The 19,350-nt window shown below is 44.1% G+C and overlaps 1 protein-coding gene across 1 annotated transcript; it reads right to left on the reverse strand.

Annotated features, from left to right (window-relative positions):
- Positions 1-4,796: 4,796 nt before the first annotated feature.
- lrrc3ca (leucine rich repeat containing 3Ca) lies at positions 4,797-17,213 on the reverse strand. Its single transcript, XM_024386758.2, has 2 exons — positions 16,910-17,213; positions 4,797-6,145 (listed from the first exon to the last, which is right to left on the reverse strand). Exon 2 carries the CDS (start codon positions 6,060-6,062, stop codon positions 5,268-5,270), a length of 795 nt encoding a protein of 264 aa, XP_024242526.1. The 5' UTR covers positions 6,063-6,145; positions 16,910-17,213; the 3' UTR covers positions 4,797-5,267.
- Positions 17,214-19,350: the final 2,137 nt, after the last annotated feature.

The raw sequence follows: 19,350 nt of genomic DNA on the forward strand, positions 1-19,350 counted from the left end.
AACAGAACGAACTCTGAAGATAGATGGAGGGCAATTAATTCAATTCAACTCATAGTAATGGCTGGAACGGAACTAATGGAATGGTATCGAACTCAAACATGTTTGATACCATTCCATTCCAGCCATTATTATGAGCCCATCCTCCCCTCAGCAGCCTTCTGTGATGACCATGTTGATCTGGGGTTGGAGATTTGATCAAAAGTGGGGAAGCCTTTTTACTCTACCATCCACCACTGATTGTGGACTTCAGGAAACAGCAGAGGGAACACCCCCATCCACATCGATGGAACAGTAGTGGAGAGGGTAGCAAGTTTTAAGTTCCTCGGCATACACATCACAGACAAACTGAATTGGTCCACTCACACAGACAGCATCGTGAGGAAGGCGCAGCAGCGCCTCTTCAACCTCAGGAGGCTGAAGAAATTCGGCTTGTCACCAAAAGCACTCACAAACTTCTACAGATGCACAATCGAGAGCATCCTGGCGGGCTGTATCACCGCCTGGTATGGCAACTGCACCGCCCTCAACCGTAAGGCTCTCCAGAGGGTAGTGAGGTCTGCACAACGCATCACCGGGGGCAAACTACCTGCCCTCCAGGACACCTACACCACCCGATGCTACAGGAAGGCCATAAAGATCATCAAGGACATCAACCACCCGAGCCACTGCCTGTTCACCCCGCTGTCATCCAGAAGGCGAGGTCAGTACAGGTGCATCAAAGCTGGGACCGAGAGACTGAAAAACAGCTTCTATCTCAAGGCCATCAGACTGTTAAACAGCCACCACTAACATTGAGTGGCTACTGCCAACACACTGTCAATGACACTGACTCTACTCCAGCCACTTTAATAATGGGAATTGATGGGAAATGATGTAAATATATCACTAGCCACTTTAAACAATGCTACCTTATATAATGTTACTTACCCTACATTATTCATCTCATATGCATACGTAGATACTGTACTCTATATCATCGACTGCATCCTTATGTAACACATGTATCACTAGCCACTTTAACTATGCCACTTGGTTTACATACTCATCTCATATGTATATACTGTACTCGATATCATCTACTGTATCTTGCCTATGCTGCTCTGTACCATCACTCATTCATATATCCTTATGTACATATTCCTTATCCCCTTACACTGTGTATAAGACAGTAGTTTTTTTGGAATTGTTAGTTAGATTACTTGTTCGTTATTACTGCATTGTCGGAACTAGAAGCACAAGCATTTCGCTACACTCGCATTAACATCTGCTAACCATGTGTATGTGACAAATAAAATTTGATTTGACTTACACATATTCGGGGACAGGGGAGCTGTGGTGTACCAATAGAAGGGGAGCGAGAGTGGGGAAAAAGGAAGAGAAAAGTTTGCATCTCAATAGTCTTACACAGCTTCCTCGTCTGGTATCCTTTCATTCACACTGAAAGAATTATACAGGTGAAAGCACGTTTATTTTAGGAATCCACCATATTGCTTTTATGGGCTTCCGAATCATCATACAGGTGAAGGAAAGCAGACAGGGAAAGGAAGCAACTCTAGACTATTGAGATGTACTCAGGGACATCCTCACTCACTCCTCGTCAATAGCCTTCACTTTAGGCCGGAAGAGGAAACAGTCTGTCCATCCAGGCCCTGGCTGGAAACATTTTAATCTGCAACCCAATGCCATGTTGGGCTGCGCTCTGTGGGATTAGATGGGTAACCTTATCCCCCACTTTGTGTCCCATTACCCAGCAGTTGTAATACTCACACCAGTGTAACATGTCTGGGGGTAGCGGGCGGGGCAAGGTGAGCCTGAAATTTAAATTAACCACAGTGACAGCTACTGCATGTGCTAGGGAACAGGGGTGTTACATTACACGTGTGCTGCCCCACATACTCACAAAACAATACATCCAGATACACAGACACCCATGTACAGGTTCACACACACACACATTTGTCTCACACACAAACACAGAGCTAATTTGTGTTTTTTTACTCTACCATCAATCCCCCCGCCACACAAACACCACAGGCGGCCGGTGGCACCTCAATTGCGGAGGCCGGGCTCAAAGTAATGGCTGGAACAGAATACTATTGAATGGTATCGAACACATCAAACACATGGTTTCCATGTGTTTAATACCGCTCCATTCACTCCATTCCAGTCATTATTATGAGGCGTCCTCCCCTCAGCAGCCTCCTGTGACACACACACACACAAGTATGTTACTGGGAAGGGCGGGACTGGCCAGCTAGCTGTGTTAGGAAATGTCAGCAAGGGAGGCTTACCATCTATATTTCAGTGCTGTTGAACCTCCTGCTCGTCACGGGAGCCTGTTTCCTTGAGATTAGCTCTGTTAGGATCAATAACACTGTCCTGTAAAGCAAACTCAGCCAGGAGGAGAAGTGCTGTGAATAGAATGCTGATGCACCAGAGAATCTATGTGCTCATATCAAAGCAAATGAATGATAAAGGTTCTTCCTTATTAAAGTTATGTCTTAGCGTCTTTGAGTTTGCCCTCTAAACTAAGTCAAATATAGAGCAAAATGGATGAACAAGCTACTGGAGAGAGAGGACTCTTAAAAGCGGATGTGTTGCCTAAGGGACTAAGGAAGTGTAAAGCCACAACGAGCATCATACACTCTGCTGGGCAGCTCAAGGGCACCTCCTGCCCAGTCAACATGGAGAGGGCCAGGTGGTCCCATTTTGTCCTCCTCAACCCCAGAACAGGGTCACCCAAGTTGAAGGATTCCTTCCCAGACTTTTTATGGCCCTCATACATAGTTTATTGGCTTGTTCTACTCTGGAGGCATGTGTTTTCGATGCAGGGATACCCTTGTTGACAAACCCAGTTACAGGGTGTGCTGCGCTAACAGCCGATTTCATTATTCATCATCGTGTTCTGTGTTAAATCTCACTAGTTCATGTCGAATAGACACAAATGCAACATTTTATAAGGTTTTCTTTTACTTATTCTAACAAAAGATTCAATTAGGTATTTTGTGTCCTTTAACCTGCATAGTAATAAGGTTATTTAAGGCAGATTGGAGGTTTGCGTATTCCATCTTGTTTTAATGCTTGGCTAGGTTTAGGCAAGAAATTCTAATTGGTTAAGATTAGGTTTAGGGGTTGGAATACGTTTAGGTAAGAAATGTGACTGGTTAAGTTAAGGGTTAGTATTTGAACCAGTAATGTTTTGTGTGGCAACCTGCAAATCTACTGTTTATTTCACACCTACTGTGCTGACTGTTGAGCTTTCATCCAACCAATCACATTCATTCCGCCCTGGAAGCAGAGCTGCCCTCGGAACAAAAATGAATAAGGAAGCCTCCACTGAGCATATTAAAACAGGAGTTTACTCTCTTGGTTTACCGCTTGCTGTGTCATGTTCAATTCCACTCTACTTAAATCCACTCTTCTCATATTTGATCCTCTCCTACAAAATTACACGGAGGGGAAATGGACATGCATTTCCTTGTGCCTGAGTCTGTACAATTAGGCAGTTCATATCAACCACAGCAGCAACTGGACCAGCAGGTCGCAGCCCCTGCAATGCAGTTTGGAAAGCCCCAGGGAAATGGCCTCGGTAGACGGTCTGGCTCCCACCATGACGCCAGGCTCCCTCAGAGACACTAGCGGGAAGAGGAGGACAGGAGGCACCCCTATAATCTAGAGATAGCTTCCTATTCCTTGTCTCTTTTTATGTGTGATATGTCTGGGCTGTTTTCCTGATCACGTGACCTTAACCAGGACATTGACCATAAATAGATTATAGGCTTTAACTAAGGCCCATAATTCATCCTAGTCAGTGCACATGATCACCACTGCTCTTAATGGATCTGACATTTATCCCGTTCTTTTACTTATCAGTTGTATCTAAAGGGAGATATTCGAGAGTATTGGGACAGAGCCCAAAGATTAGAATATCATTAGCATTTGCTGGTTTCTGAATGGCAGTCAGTGCTGCCAGCATTGTGAAGTTTGAATTTCAGCTATCAGGTAGACTGAGGGACTGGACTGACTATGTCCTACACCCCTGGGTAACGATATGTCAGTCAGTGTGTTTCCCTTGTCGAAGAACAACTACATCGGAGTATCCCAAACAATCTCATTTATAATCTCTTTCCGTTTCTTGGAACCCACCACAAGGTTAATTCTGCTGAGTAATACAACTCAGACAAGGGCAAGTACATTTTTAAAAAGCCCTTCCCTTTCAAATATTAAACTGCTGAACGTGTGTATTAGCTCTTATTGCCAATTTTAGTCCCAGTGGACTCAGCCCACAGTTCTGGAAGCATTGTGTTGTGCCAGCATGAGTGATTAACGCACTGTAAACCCCCACAGCAGGACCTTAATTTGCACTTTAAAACAGAAGGGAACTAAAAGGAACACATTTTCTCCCACTTGGGATGGTTTCTGTGTGAAGGATCATTGTGCCCTGGTGTGTAGGCAGGAATGTTCCTATACTGCACTAGCTGTTTCATTGCCTTGGTGAGAACAACAAAAGGTCGCTATAGTACAGCGAGGACAGGTTTCCTGTACAGCCCTTCTACTACACAGTGCATAACAGCAATGCAGCTTGTATGTGTACTGTTTTATAGTGGTGTGTGGATCAATCAGATCTCTGAGCCTTTTACCGGTTGGAGTGTTTCATTGATTAATGATTCATGTGTATCATTCTAGTACAGTGGCCTGAACACATTATAGGCAGATTCAACTGATGGTCCAGTTGACATATGCACATACATTTGCTTAGTTTCTTGGAGGTAAAATAAGACCATTTGCACCAACGATAATTTAAAAAAGAAACCCATGGAATACATTGTTTTATTGTAAAGAACTACATTTCACTGTTTATGGACTGCATATACAATATGGATGTTGTATGGAAAACAATAATTGTACATGGAAGGATACGGAGTGACAGAGTTGTTCATAGTGTGTGTTGCTATCCTGTTGTTCTGTTTGCTGTTTTATATGGCCAAAGGACCCTTCACAGGCACAATTTTGATAATGGGCCACTCATGGTTCAATTATTAATCTGGGTTATGTACGGTGCCCAGGTCTGGATGGGCTTCCTGCATATATGGACACATATCCTAGTGCCGCTGTGGCACCCACCTAAAAGCCAGACAGAACTCTCCTTGGCTAGCACTGAATGGTGAAGTGTGGGTGCAGCCAGGTTACGGCCCTATAATAACCACCTCCTCTGGCAGACTTAGCCCTCCAGCCTAAGCCCCCATCTGGGCTCTCCTGGTCCTGGGCTATACCATAGTGCTGACAGTAGAAGAGGCCTCGGACGGGCCCGGCTTGGTGGGCAGAGACTTGAGGTACTCCAGGTGGCGGCGGGCGTCCTCCGTGTTGTGCCGGACATAGTAGACCAGGTAGGAGATGACCATGGTGAACCAGCCGAACATGGTGACCAGCATGGCCACGTCCGTGGTCTTCTTCATCACCACGCACAGGTCCAGGTCCTGGGCCAGCAGGAAGGGCACACCCTCCGCCCCCACGTCGGGCGGATCCGACGTCTCACACACGATGCCCGTCAGCGAGAGGGGCTCCAGGTCAATGTGGGGCATGGACATCTGCAGGCTGCAGTCGCAGTGCCACGGGTTATTGGTCAGGTTGGCGCGCGCCCGCAGCCCCTCAAATGCCTCAGGGTTAAAGTTGACCAATTTGTTGGAAGACAAGTCCAGGAAGGTGAGTGAGGGCCCCAGGCTCCTGAAGGCCCCTTGCTCCAGCTTGGCCAGCTCGTTGTTGGAGAGGTCCAGCTCGCTGAGCAGGGGCAGACCCTGGAAAGCATTGCTGGGGACCTCGGTGAGCAGGTTGAAGTCCAGGTAGATGCGCCGTGTGTCATTGGGTAGGTCCTGGGGGATCTCCGTGAGACGCAGGTTGCTGCAGCGCACCGTCTTTCCACGGCTGTCGCTCTCAGAGCAGTAGCAGCCCTGGGAGCAGCTGGTGGCGGCGTGGTGGAAGCAGGTCATCAGCACCACGCTGTGCAGCAGCAGACACATGACCACCGAATGGCGCAGTAGCCAGCCGCTCGCCAGCAGGTGCATGGTGGGATATGGGCATGCTCCAGAGAAGACCAACCTGGGCGAAGGGGCGGAGCCAGTGTCAACCTCCCCAATAGCTGTCAAGCCTATGGAGAAACAGGAAGCATGATTGGTGGAGGGAGACAACACAACCCACTGATAGGAGAGGTACAATTGGTCACCAACCATGCAAAACATTTATTATAAATAGATGTGTTACTTCAAACACAGATGCAGGATAACTAGTGGAACAGTGGTGAGGATGCGGAGGGGATCTTGCGGTCTTGTTCAGCACAGTTGGCTGACTAAACCATGTTAATACTTACAGCTTTAAGGAAAACATAAGGATAAAAAAGTGCCCTCGCAAAAAGTGCTTTGGTGTCAGTGGGACTGATAATTGACATCCCTGCAGTGCTGGCTTATTTCGGCAGGTAGCCTAGTGGTTAGAGCGTTGGACTAGTAACCGAAAGGTTGCAAGATCGAATCCCCCCGAGCTGACAAGGTAAAAATCTTTTGTTCTGCCTCTGAACAAGGCAGTTAACCCACTGTTCCTAGGCCGTCATTGAAAATAAGAATTTGTTCTTAACCGTCTTGCCTAGTTAAATAAAGGTCAAATAAAGTTTTAAAAAATTTTTTTTTCAGTGCATCAAATTGAATCAAGCTTTATTTATAAAGCACATTTCAGACATTGAGTGCAACAAAATGTGCTTTTACAGGAAAAAAAAAATGAAAATAAAAGCTGAAATATTTACTACACAACAAAAATAAGACAACAACAAAAAGAATGACACACTGAACAACTAAAAAGCACTCTGAGGAAAAGCGAAGCTAAAAATAAAGAGATCTCTTTTAAATATGCCCACAGTTTCAGCTCCCCTCAGGTCCTCTGGCAGGCTATTCCAGAGGCTGGGGGCATAATAACCTCTCCATGCTTCTTGGTCCTAGGCTTTGGGATAGTTAGAAGGCCAGTGCCAGATGACCTGAGGGAACTACTGGGTCCATATCTTAAAAGCATGTTTGACATGTATTGGGGTGCACAATCGTGGATTGATTTAAAAACCAATAGAAAAACCTTAAAATTATTCTAAAAGTAACAGGCAGCCAGTGTAGAGACCTTAAAACCAGTGTAATGTGTGTGCTCTGTCTGGTCTTGGTCAGTACCCATGCTGCAGCATTTTGTTTGTTTTTCAGTTGACCGATGGCTTTCTTGGGAAGACCAGACAGGAGAGCATTAAAGTAGTCAAGCCGGCTTGTAGTAAAAGCATGGATGAGTCTGACTGTATCAGTCAGAGAGAAACAGCTGCACCTTGGCAATGTGGTAAAAAGCTATTTTGGTCACATTCCTAATGTGTGATTTGAAATTGAGTTCAGAATCTAAAATAACAACTATCTTTATTGCGCATGAATTAAAATGTGCAGCCAGATTCTCTCTCTGTGCTTTGGCTCCAACAATAAGTACTTCGGCATTGTCTTGTGAGCAATCCAAGTATTTAAATCACTAATACAGTCGAATAATTTATCCATGGAGTTCAAATCCTCTGGTAATACAGAAATGTAAAGTCGTGTATCGTCTGCATAGCAGTGAAAATCAATGCTGTGCTTTCTGATGACGCTGTCAAGGGATAACATCAGTGGCGGTCAGTGCCGTTTAAGATGGAGGATGATTTTCTTTTTTTATGAGCATGGCCTTCTTTCTATTAAAGCATATTGGATGACTGTCATTCATATTCCATTCACCCAGCTCAATGTAACACGTTTTTTTTATTTGTATACCCATCATGAGGTTGCTACAGCCTAGCCAATGAATGACAGTTTACAATGTAGGTGCACACAGGTCGAGACACAAATTTGAGGTGACAGACAGTGACATTCAATACCGCCTTGCACACTCCTGCCAGCATCTAGCTGATATGCGGTGTAATCATTAGTCCAACAGTTGCAAACAAGAGTTTCTATTGGACAAATTCAGGTATGTTTATCACCATTTTGTTCCGTTTGCGTCCTTTTAAGAATCGTTTTTGGAATGAATATCACGCGTAAACGCAGTTCACTTTCATAGCAACCACGTTGTATCCCTTCTCGCATCTATGCACTCTCCTCCTCTCACCTCTTCCCTTTGATTGTGGACTTCAATGCACAACACATCAGCTGTATGTGACCAGGCAAAAATAAACACTACACACAACTAACATCGTTGTCACCATACTAGCTAAAGTAACATCTAACGATAATGGCGCCGGAGGAGATGGCTGCTGTTTTACAGCCACCTAACCAAATTGAGCTATTGTGTGTGTTTTTTTCACGTTATTTGTTACTTATTTTGTACATAATGTTTTTGCCACCGTCTCTTATGACCAAAAAGAGCTTCTAGATATCACGACAGTGATTACTCACCCCGTACTGGAAGAAGATTATTTTTCTTTAATGAGATGGATGCAAAGGATTTACTCCAGACAGGAGAAAGAGACAGAGATATCTGGGACGCATGTCTGGGTGCCTTGTAAGGATTCAACGGCGAGTGGGTAATCTTTCTTTACCATCGGTCCTATTAGCCAACGTACAATCATTTGATAATAAAATAGACGAACTGCGAGCATGTATATCCTACCAAAGGGACATTTAAAAACTGTAATATCTTATGTTTCACAGAGTCGTAGCTGAACGACGACATGAATAACATACAGCTGGCGGGTTTTATGCTTTTTCGGCAGGATAGAACAGCAGCCTCTGGTAAGACAAGGAGTCAAAGGAAGTCTCAAGGTTTTGCTCGCCTGAGGTAGAGTATCTCATGATAAGCTGTAGACCACACTATTTACTAAGAGAGTTTTCATCTATATTCTTTGTAGCTGTCTATTTACCACCACAAACCGATGCTGGCACTAAGACCGCACTCAATGAGCTGTATACGGTCATAAGCAAACAGGAAAATGCTCATCCAGGTGCGGTGCTCCTAGTGACCGGGGACTTAAATCTGTCTTACCAAATTTCTTTCAGCATGTGAAATGTGGAACCAGAGGGAGAAAAAACAATGGACCACCTTTACTCCAAACACAGAGACATGTACTAAGCTCTCCCTCGACCTCCATTTGGCAAATCTGACCATTATTCTATCCTCCTGATCCTGCTTACAAGCAAAAACTTAAGCAGGAAGCACCAATAACTCGGTCAATAAAAAAATTGGTCAGATGAAGCAGATGCTAAACTACAGGACTGTTTTACTAGCACAAACTGGAATATGTTCTGGGATTATTCCGATGGCATTGAGGAGTACACCACATCAGTCATTGGCTTCATCAATAAGTGCATTGATGACGTCGTCCCCACAGTGACTTTACGTACATACTAGAGGTCGACCGATTATGATTTTTCAACGCCGATACCGATTATTGGAGGACCAAAAAGGCCGATGCCGATTAATTGGCCAATTGTTTTATTTATTTATTTGTAATAATGACAATTACAACAATACTGAATGGACACTTATTTTAACTTAATACAATACATCAATACAATCAATTTAGCCTCAAATAAATAATGAAACATGTTCAATTTGGTTTAAATAATGCAAAAACAAAGTGTTGGAGAAGAAAGTAATATGTGCCATGTACTGTATGTGCCATGTAAAATGTGTACCATGTAAAATATGTGCCATGTAAAAAAGCTAACGTTTAAGTTCCTTGCTGAGAAGATGAGAACATATTGGTGAAAGTTGGTGGTTCCTTTTAACATGAGACTTCAATATTCCAAGGTAAGAGGTTTTAGGTTGTAGTTAATATAGTATTTATAGGACTATTTCTCTCTATACCATTTGTATTTCATATACCTTTGACTATTGGATGTTCTTATAGGCACTATAGTATTGCCAGTGTAACAGTATAGCTTCCGTCCCCCTCCTTGCCCCTCCCTGGGCTCGAACCAGGAACACATCGACAACAGACACACTCGAAGCAGCATTACCCATCGCTCCACAAAAGCCACGGCCCTTGCAGCGCAAGAGGAATAACTACTCCAAATCTAAAAGCGAGTGACGTTTGAAATGGTATTAGCGCACACCCAGCTAACTAGCTAGCCATTTCACATTGGTTACACCAGCCATTAGGTTGATAGGCTTGAAGTCATAAACAGCGCTGTGCTTGCGAAGAGCTGCTGGCAAAACGCACGAAAGTGCTGTTTGAATGAATGATTACGGGCCGGCTGCTGCTCAGTCAGACTGCTCTATCAAATCAGACTTAATTATAACATAATAACACACAGAAATACGAGCCTTTGGTCATTAATATGGTCGAATCCGGAAACTATAATTTCGAAAACAAAACGTTTATTATTTCAGTGAAATACGGAACCGTTCGGTATTTTATCTAACGGGTGGCATCCCTAAGTCTAAATATTCTTGTTACATTGCACAACCTTCAATGTTATGTCATAATTACGTAAAATTCTGGCAAATTAGTTCGCAATGAGCCAGGCAGCACAAACTGTTGCATATTCCCTGACTCTGCTTGCAATGAACACAAGAGAAATGACACAATTTCACCTGGTTAATAATGCCTGCTAAACTGGATTAGTAGTTATAACTAGTGGTTATGATGGATTGTTTTTTATAAGATAAGTTTAATGCTAGCTAGCAATTTACCTTGGCTTCTACTGCATTCGCGTAACAGGCAGGCTCCTCGTGGAGTGCAATGGTTAGAGCGTTGTACTAGTTAACTGTACAGTTGCAAGATTAAATCCCATGAGCTGACAAGGTGGAAATCTGTCTTTCTGCCCCTGAACAAGGCAGTTAACCCACCGTTCCTAGGCCGTCATTGAAAATAAGAATGTGCTCATAACTGACTTGCCTAGTTAAATAAAAGGTATACAATAATAATAATAATTTTTTTAAATCTGAGCCCAAAAATACAGATTTCCGATTGTTATGAAAACTTGAAATCGGCCCTAATTAATCGTCCATTCAGATTAATCGGTCGACCTCTAGTACATACCCCAACCAGAAGCCATGGATTACAGGTAACATCCGCACTGAGCTAAAGGCTAGACCTGCCACTTTCAAGGAGCGGGACTCTAACCCAGAAGCTTATAAGAAATCCCGCTATGCCCGCCGACTAACCATCAAACAGGCAAAGTGTCAATACAGGACTAAGATTGAGTCGTACTACACTGGCTCATACGCTCGTGGCATGGCTTGCAAACTATTACAGACTACAAAGGGAAGCAAAGCCACGAGCTGCCAAGTGACATGAGCCTACCAGTCGAGCTAAATTACTTCTATGCTCGCTTCAAGGTAAGTAACACTGAAATTTGCATGAGAGCATCAGCTGTTCCGGACGACTGTGTGATCACGCTCTCCATAGCTGATGTGAGTAAGACCTTTAAACAGGTCAACATTCACAAAGCAGCAGGGCCAGATGGATTACCAGGACGTGTACTCCGAGCATGCGCTGACTAACTGGCAAGTGTCTTCACTGACATTTTCAACCTGTCCCTGACCGAGTTTGTAATACCAATATGTTTCAAGCAGACCACCATAGTCCCTGTGTCCAAGAACACTAAGGTAACCTGTCTAAATGACTACCGACCCGTAGCACTCACTTCTTGAGCCATGAAGTGCTTTGAAAGGCTGGTCATGGCTCAAATCAACACCATTATCCCTGAAACCCTAGACCTAGACCCACTAATTCGCATTCCGCCCTGACAGATCCACAGATGATGCCGTCTCTATTGCACTCCACACTGCCCTTTCCCACCTGGACAAAATGAACACCGATGTGAGAATACTATTCATTGACTACAGCTCAGTGTTTAACACCATAGTGCCCTCAAAGCTCATCACTAAGCTAAGGACCCTGGGACTAAACACCTCCCTCTGCAACTTGATCCGGGTGGTACACTTTGCACTCCGGTACTGCTTGCCATGCGGTAGTAGAGAGAACAGTCTGTGGCTGGGGTCTTTGACAATTTTTAGGGCCTTCCTCTGACACCGCCTGGTGTAGAGGTCCTGGATGGCAGGCAGCTTTGCCCCAGTGATGTACTGGGCCATACGCACTACCCTCTGAAGTGTCTTGCGGTCGGAGGCCGAGCAATTGTCGTACCAGGCATTGATGCAACCGGTCAGGATACTCTCGATGTTGCATCTGTTGAACCTTTTGAGGATCTCAGGACCCATGCCAAATCTTTTTAGTTTCCTGAGGGGGAATAGGCTTTGTCGTGCCCTCTTCACGACTGTCTTGGTGTGTTTGGACCTATCTTGTTTGTTGTTGATGTGGACACCAAGGAATTTGAAGCTCTCAACCTGTTCCACTACAGCCCCGTCGATGAGAATGGGGACGTGCTCGGTGCTCCTTTTCCTGTAGTCCACAATCATCTCCTTAGTCTTGATTATGTTGAGGGATAGGTTGTTATTCTGGAACCACCCGGCCAGGTCTCTGACCTCCTCCCTATAGGCTGTCTCGTCATTGTCGGTGATCAGGCCTACACAGGAGGGGACTGAGTACAGGACGGGACTGAGCACGCACCCCTGGGGAGCTCCAGTGTTGAGGGTCAGCGTGGCAGATGTGTTGCTACCTACCCTCACCACCTGGGGGCGGCCCATCAGGAAGTCCAGGATCCAGTTGCAGAGTGTTTAGTCCCAGGTTCCTTAGCTTGGTGATGAGCTTTGAGGGTACTATGGTGTTGAACGCTGAGCTGTAGTCAATGAACAGCATTCTCACATAGGTGTTCCTTTTGTCCAGGTGGGAAATGACCAGGTCCAGAGTAGGGCGGGCCTAGCAACATGCTGGATAAAGTCCATAGAGCTTAAAATATTAATAAATTCAATGGCGTTGGATTCAGTTTCTTGGTCAAGATTAATATTAAAATCACCGAACACAATGATTTTATCATAGTTCTCAAGGACAATAGACAATAGTTCAGATAAATCAGTAAAGAAAGTGGGGCGGTGCTTTGACGACCTATACAGGGTTATGGCCAGCACTGATGGCTGACATTTAAACAGAATAGCATGATGCTCAAAAGACCCAAAGTCACCAAACAAAATGTCCTTACAGCTGAGAGCATTAGTAAAAATAGAGACTGTTCTCCCACCATTTTTTGATAGAGTATGAAAAGCTGTAGGCCAGGGGGAGGCTTCAATAAGAGCGGCACTACAGTCTGATGACAGCCATGTTTCAACAAGGAACATGCAATCAACTTGGCATTCAGGGGCCTCCCGAGTGGCGCAGCGGTCAAATGCACTGCATCGCAGTGCTAGCTGCGTTACTACAGATCCTGGTTTGATACCAGGTTGTGTCGCAGCCGGCCGTGACCGGGAGACCCATGAGGCAACGCACAATTGGCCCATCTTTTCAGTTTCCTGAGGGGGAAACGGTTTTGTCGTGACGTCTTCAGGACTGTCTTGGTATGTTTGGACCATGATAGTTTGTTGGTGATGTGGACACCAAGGAACTTGAAACTCTCGACCCGTTCCACTACAGCCTCGCCGATGTTAATGGGGGCCTGTTCGGCCCACATTTTCCTGTAGTCCACAATCAGCTCCTTTGTCTTGCTTACATTGAGGGAGAGGTTGTTGCCCTGGCACCACACTGCCAGTTCTCTGACCTCCTCCCTATAGGCCGCCTCATCATTGTCGGTGATCAGGCCTACCACTGTTGTGTCATCAGCAAACTTAATGAGGGTGTTGGCCACGCAGTCGTGGGTGAACAGGGAATACAGGAGGGGACTAAGTACACACCCCTGTGGGGCCCCAGTGTTAAGGATCAGCATGGCAGACGTGTTGTTGCCAACTCTTACCCTCTGGGGGCGGCCCGTCAGAAAGTCCAGAATCCTCTGCCAGAGTCCTTAACTTAGTGATGAGCTTTGTGGGCACTATGGTGTTGAACGCTGAGCTGTAGTCAATGAACAGCATTCTCACATAGGTGTTCCCTTTGTCCAGGTGAGAAAGGGCAGTATGAAGTGTGATTGAGATTGCGTCATCTGTGGATCTGATGGGGCGGTATACGAATTGAAGTGGGTCTAGGGTGTCCGGGAGGATGCTGTTGATGTGTGAGCCATGACCAGCCTTTCAAAGCACTTCATGGCTACCGACGTGAGTGCCACGGTGCGGTAATCATTTAGGCAGGTTACCTTCGCTTACTTGGGCACAGGGACTATGGTGGTCTGCTTGAAACATGTAGGCATTACAGACTCGGTCAGGGGGAGGTTAAAAATGTCAGTGAAGACACTTGACAGTTGAGTACACGTCCTGGTAATCCATCAGCTACTGATGTGAACTGTGTTCAGTAGGCTAATCCATAAACTGTTTACGCACTCAGAACCGGGGTCAGTGCAAACAACACTGAGCTAACAACTTGTTAATGAGTCCTGTAATTTACACTTTTTATTTAGCATGTAAGCCTCTAAAAAATAATCTGTCCTTTTACCCTAACACCCTTCATTAATACCTGAACACCAACCATTTACTATCCCATTACTAATCCTCTTAAGGAAAAACTCACTTTACATGTATTTTGGCCACCCAACAGCATTGTAAGGCTACATGCTAAAGCTAAAAAAGGCAACAAAGGCAACCCAAACAGCCTTTAGCATGTTGTGCTAGCAGCTATATCCTCTCCTGTAAAAAATAATTTAATTTAAACTCTCGGACTTCGGCTGGTTCTTTAAAATGGCTGGAGACCAGAGCAAGATCCACTTACCAAGATTAAAAAAATGAAATCGAGCTCTAAGTAACACATGACCGGGGGAGTCGTCTAAATGACGCATCCTAACAAGTCTCATTGCAATAGGCCAGACCAGTTGAAAGTTCAAGACCATCCCTATCAGCCCTGACCTTCTTTCAAAAGACACACTCAGATGATTATCCCCATTTCTTTATTAAAGCCAAACAAAGAAGATATAGTGGAACAGCCCTGACTACAGATAAGACTAAATGCTCAAGGATAGGAAAAGGATGCCTAAAGTGTTACTGTGCAAGAAAAGCGGTCATTTTCCCACCATGATCCATGCTGCCCTGGTGAGGTGGAACTGTGGGGAACCAAGGAAACTGGACACATGAGGAGAGAGAGAGAGAGAGAGAGAGAGAGAGAGAGAGAGAGGAAAAAAAGGAGAGATCTGAGGAAAATAGGTAACATGACAGTGGAGAAGAACACAGAGGAAGGCCCACTGAAGAGAGATTAATGAGATGCATCGGAGGAAAGAGGGAGATATTAGCATGTCATGGGCTAAGAAGGACAGCTGTTAATGAAAAGCGGAGGCTGGAGGGGTGATGGAGAGACGAAAGTGAGTGAGGGATAAAGCTATGGGACAACAAGAGAGAAAGAGCGCAACACCAACCTCATTAAATCAAATGATCAATAAAATCAGGTTAATTAAGCTATAAAGACATCACCAACCCAACTATAATTGACCTCTCCTGCGTTTAAATTTACACTGTGCTCAAGACAAGTGCCCAGAGGTCAGTTTTGGCAGTTCATAAATTGACTGCAGTCAATGTTAGAATAATAGACTACATCTCAGGCACCAAGTGCGCAAGAGCAATAATTTTGATATGACGCAAATTTAGGACCTAACTCAGCAAAACCATTATAATCCCGAAGGAATAGAACTACAATGTCCTCAAAGCAAAGTCAAAGTTGTTCATGTATTATTTTTTTATTATTTTATATTTGTTTGTTCATTGTATTATCTTTCTGTCCAGACAACCAATGACAGACAAGTTAGGCCTATGTAGGTCATGAGGATGAGACACAGAAAGGGAGGTGAGGAGAGAGGAAGCACAGAAGAACAAATACAGCTGTGAGGGAAATATCTCAATGTTATGTTGAGATGCAGACACTTACATATGAGTCTAACCATATTACCATGCTCTCCCAACTCTGTCCCTATCCACCCCAATTATGAACAAATTTCAGTCGGTTTAGGGACTCAGATTATTATTGCCTGCCTGTCTGATTTCCATTGAAAGCCTTCATGCATTTATTTCCAGAATTATATATTATAGTACTGGTGCTTGCCTAGCCAGCCATGTGTTAGAGAAACAGGAACACACGTTTTCGTTAGAGGCCATCTAGGGTTCAAACAATAACAAAGTGCGCCACCCAGCCACTGTTTTAGTAAAGAGCGGAGGGATGGGCTGGATAAATGTAACCACTCTCAAATGTATAGACAGACCTATGAATCTAAGGACTGACCATGCTTAAATATCATTTTTTTCCCAAGAACCAAATGGGTACATATCCTTAATTTAAAAGTCAAAAAATCTATTTAGCAATTTTGACCCTTTAAGCAGAACATCATTTTGATTAATCGACATGGCAATTTAGAGCTGCAAGAATGAATTTCCATTTTGAACTTGACCCCTGTGGTATCAACTAAAATTGAAGCAATAATTAAAGGATTAATAATCAAGTGTATTATTTAAGTTCAGTTCACTTTGAAGGGTATTCTGACATACAATACATTTATAAATACAAATTATTTTTAGGCTATTAATCTACTATTGTTACTTACACACAAAATTTTTACCTGCACATTTTCTTTGGCGTAATAGTCACTATTTTCATTGTAAGCAACAAGCGTGTCAATAATAAACTCTTACTGGGTGTAGGCTAGACCAATGCCTCCTGGGGAATTGATAGCCTTTCGAAGTTAGTCTTCTATCTTGTCAGGCTAAATACGGTAGGTAATAAGCTACTGTTTGCCCCATTCTTCAACAAGCATTTTTTGGAGCCTGAATGTATTTAACAAGCTGCAGTTATTTCCACAATCATAAAAGCCTTATAGTAGCCTATATCACCGCATGCTGTGTTTAACAGTATATGTAAATGTATGTCTATGAAATGCATGAATTTTGAATAACATGCAGAATAAGCGTTACTTACATCTTTAACGTTCTCCCCCTCCTTCGCATGGCGTGTGACATTCAACCGAATCACTTTAGTTTCAAGACGCCCACTTTCAAATCTTCAAAATAGATAATTATTCATTCCACTCCAAACTGGAATTCGGTCGCTTCCATGGGGTCCTCTGTTGCATATCGCCAAGCCAACGGCGCGCAATGCACCTTGAATTGAGTGCTTGCTCAATGCAGCTTTTTAGTTTCCACGCAACCAGAAAACTAACATTGCTGTAGCCATCGGAAAATTGGCAGGGACACAACACGCGAGTGCACGACGCCTATGGAGGGTTTCATCCAAGTGTGATCCTGCCAATTATGACAAATAATTATAGTGCAAGTGCAGCCACGGAGCGGAATATATTTTAGACACTGAAAAGACAACGTTTGGCTACTGACATCTCAAATCATTGTCCTAAGTGGGCACATAATAATGAAACACCATTTGTTTGGTATTATACTCTTGTCTTCCAAGAGCTTGTGTTTTGACAAACAGTTTACAGATTTTAATATATATTTGAGTTGTATTAGAACACACACACATACAGACACACTCACACAGCCATTGATTCTCAATATAACTTATAAATGCCTCATGAGCTTAGTTCAACTGTCATTCCCCATCAGAACCCAAGATATAAGCTCGTTTCTCTCCAATATTTGTAAATAAAGTCAATGTAAACAAACAGTGTAAAGCTTCAAAACATGGTTCAAATTATAATTTTCATCTCATGGATGGTCAGTCCTTCCATCCATAGGTCCATCTATGAATTTGAGTGGTTACAGCCCCATCTCTGAGCTATTTACCAAAACACTGGCGGGGTCGCCACTTTGTTATCGTTTGAACTGCAGATTGCCCTTTTAAGAAAGTGGGGTTTGACTAATCATGTTTGATCTGCAGGTTATTGTTTCAGTACTGTGTTGCCAGTGCTGTCTATCTTTGGCTGTCTCCGGGCCTCTTCCTGTGTGTTGCCAACCGATAAGGAAGCCATCCAATCAAAACCACACTGTGATAACAGACACAGGCTGGGGCCCAAGAGTGGCTGCCAAGCAAAAAGGGTATTAATGGAATTTAAATCAATCAAAGCACCCCACGTAAGTCCCCCTCAATGTCCCCTCAAACCATCAAATCAATGTCAATGACAGGATGTGTGTGTGAGACTGAGTTATGAATGTATGTTGCTTTTACAAAATAGCTCAAGAATAGACTTGATGGGAATTCATTTGTGTTTTATCACCTGGGAAGACTAAAGATGCTATTGTGTATGTGTTGGCCACATAATTACAGTGCTCAGCGAGAGTGGATTATGCCGCTTTTCCTTGTCAATTAGGTACGGATTACATACGAGGATGAGCATATGAAGATGAAACAGCAGAAAATGCGACTAGTTTCTTATCATCGACAGGATACGCGTCCCAAATGGCACCCTATTCCCTGTATGGTGCACTACATAGGGAAAAGGGTGCCATTTGGGATGCAGGTAGAGGGGAGAGGAGGAGATAGCAGCACTTCCAGACAGTCAAATGCCTTGCCTTCATCTTCTGCATGCAGCAACAGATTACATCAAACGGCCCGCATTGGTGGATGTATGCATTCTGCATTAACAGAGTGTACCTAACAGTGGAGGCCGCTGAGGGGAGGACGGCTCATAATAACGTCTGGAACGGAGCAAATGGAATGGCATCAAACACCTGGAAACCAAGTGTTTGATGTTATTGATACTGTACCTTTCCACGTATTCCACTCCAGCCATTACCACGTGCCTGCCCTCCCCAATTAAGGTGCCACCAACCTCCTGTGATACCTAATACTGATAGACTACACTCCAAGTGATCCAACTCCTTTGAGTGAATCAAAGTTAATTCTTCCCTCTTTGATCCAATCAGCTGGGCCTCTAAGGAGGAAAAGTTGCCTGGATCGCTCCCATCAACATGGTGTTGCTGGAGTGCTGCTAAGTGTGAACTCAGCTGAGGTGCATACTGAAGTTGCTGTAATGTTGTATTAACAATGGAATGTGAACGTTGTGCCAAGATTAGCGAGGCTACGCTTCGCTCTCTCTGGCACAAGAACAAAAGGAGAGTAATTAATGAGATCCAGGGTCTGCGGTCCTCCCCTCCGTCTCTCTCTCTCTGTCGATCTTTCTCTCTCTCACTCCGCCTGTCCCTCTCTCTCTCTCTCTTTGTCTCTTTCTCACCCTCGCGCTCTGTCTCCTCACTGCTCTCAGCTCACTCCAAGATCAAAGCCGTGGCTTGTCTTTGTGAGCATGACAGTACTTCCACCTTATTTATTTATTTCCCTAGCAGCTAGTTTAAAAAAAAAAAAATCAAAAGCGACAAGAGTATATAAAAATAATTCCCCCGACCACCTTGGGGAACAGAGTTACTGCCGGTCAGCCTATCTGTGAGGAACGCTTGCGTCAAAGTCTA

This window comes from Oncorhynchus tshawytscha, linkage group LG24 (assembly GCF_018296145.1).
Source record: "Oncorhynchus tshawytscha isolate Ot180627B linkage group LG24, Otsh_v2.0, whole genome shotgun sequence".
NCBI classification, from domain to species: Eukaryota; Metazoa; Chordata; class Actinopteri; order Salmoniformes; family Salmonidae; genus Oncorhynchus; species Oncorhynchus tshawytscha.

Excerpts from the sequence above, each read along its gene's own strand:
- lrrc3ca (XM_024386758.2), bottom strand. The coding sequence starts at position 6,062 with ATGCACCTGCTGGCGAGCGGCTGGCTACTGCGCCATTCGGTGGTCATG.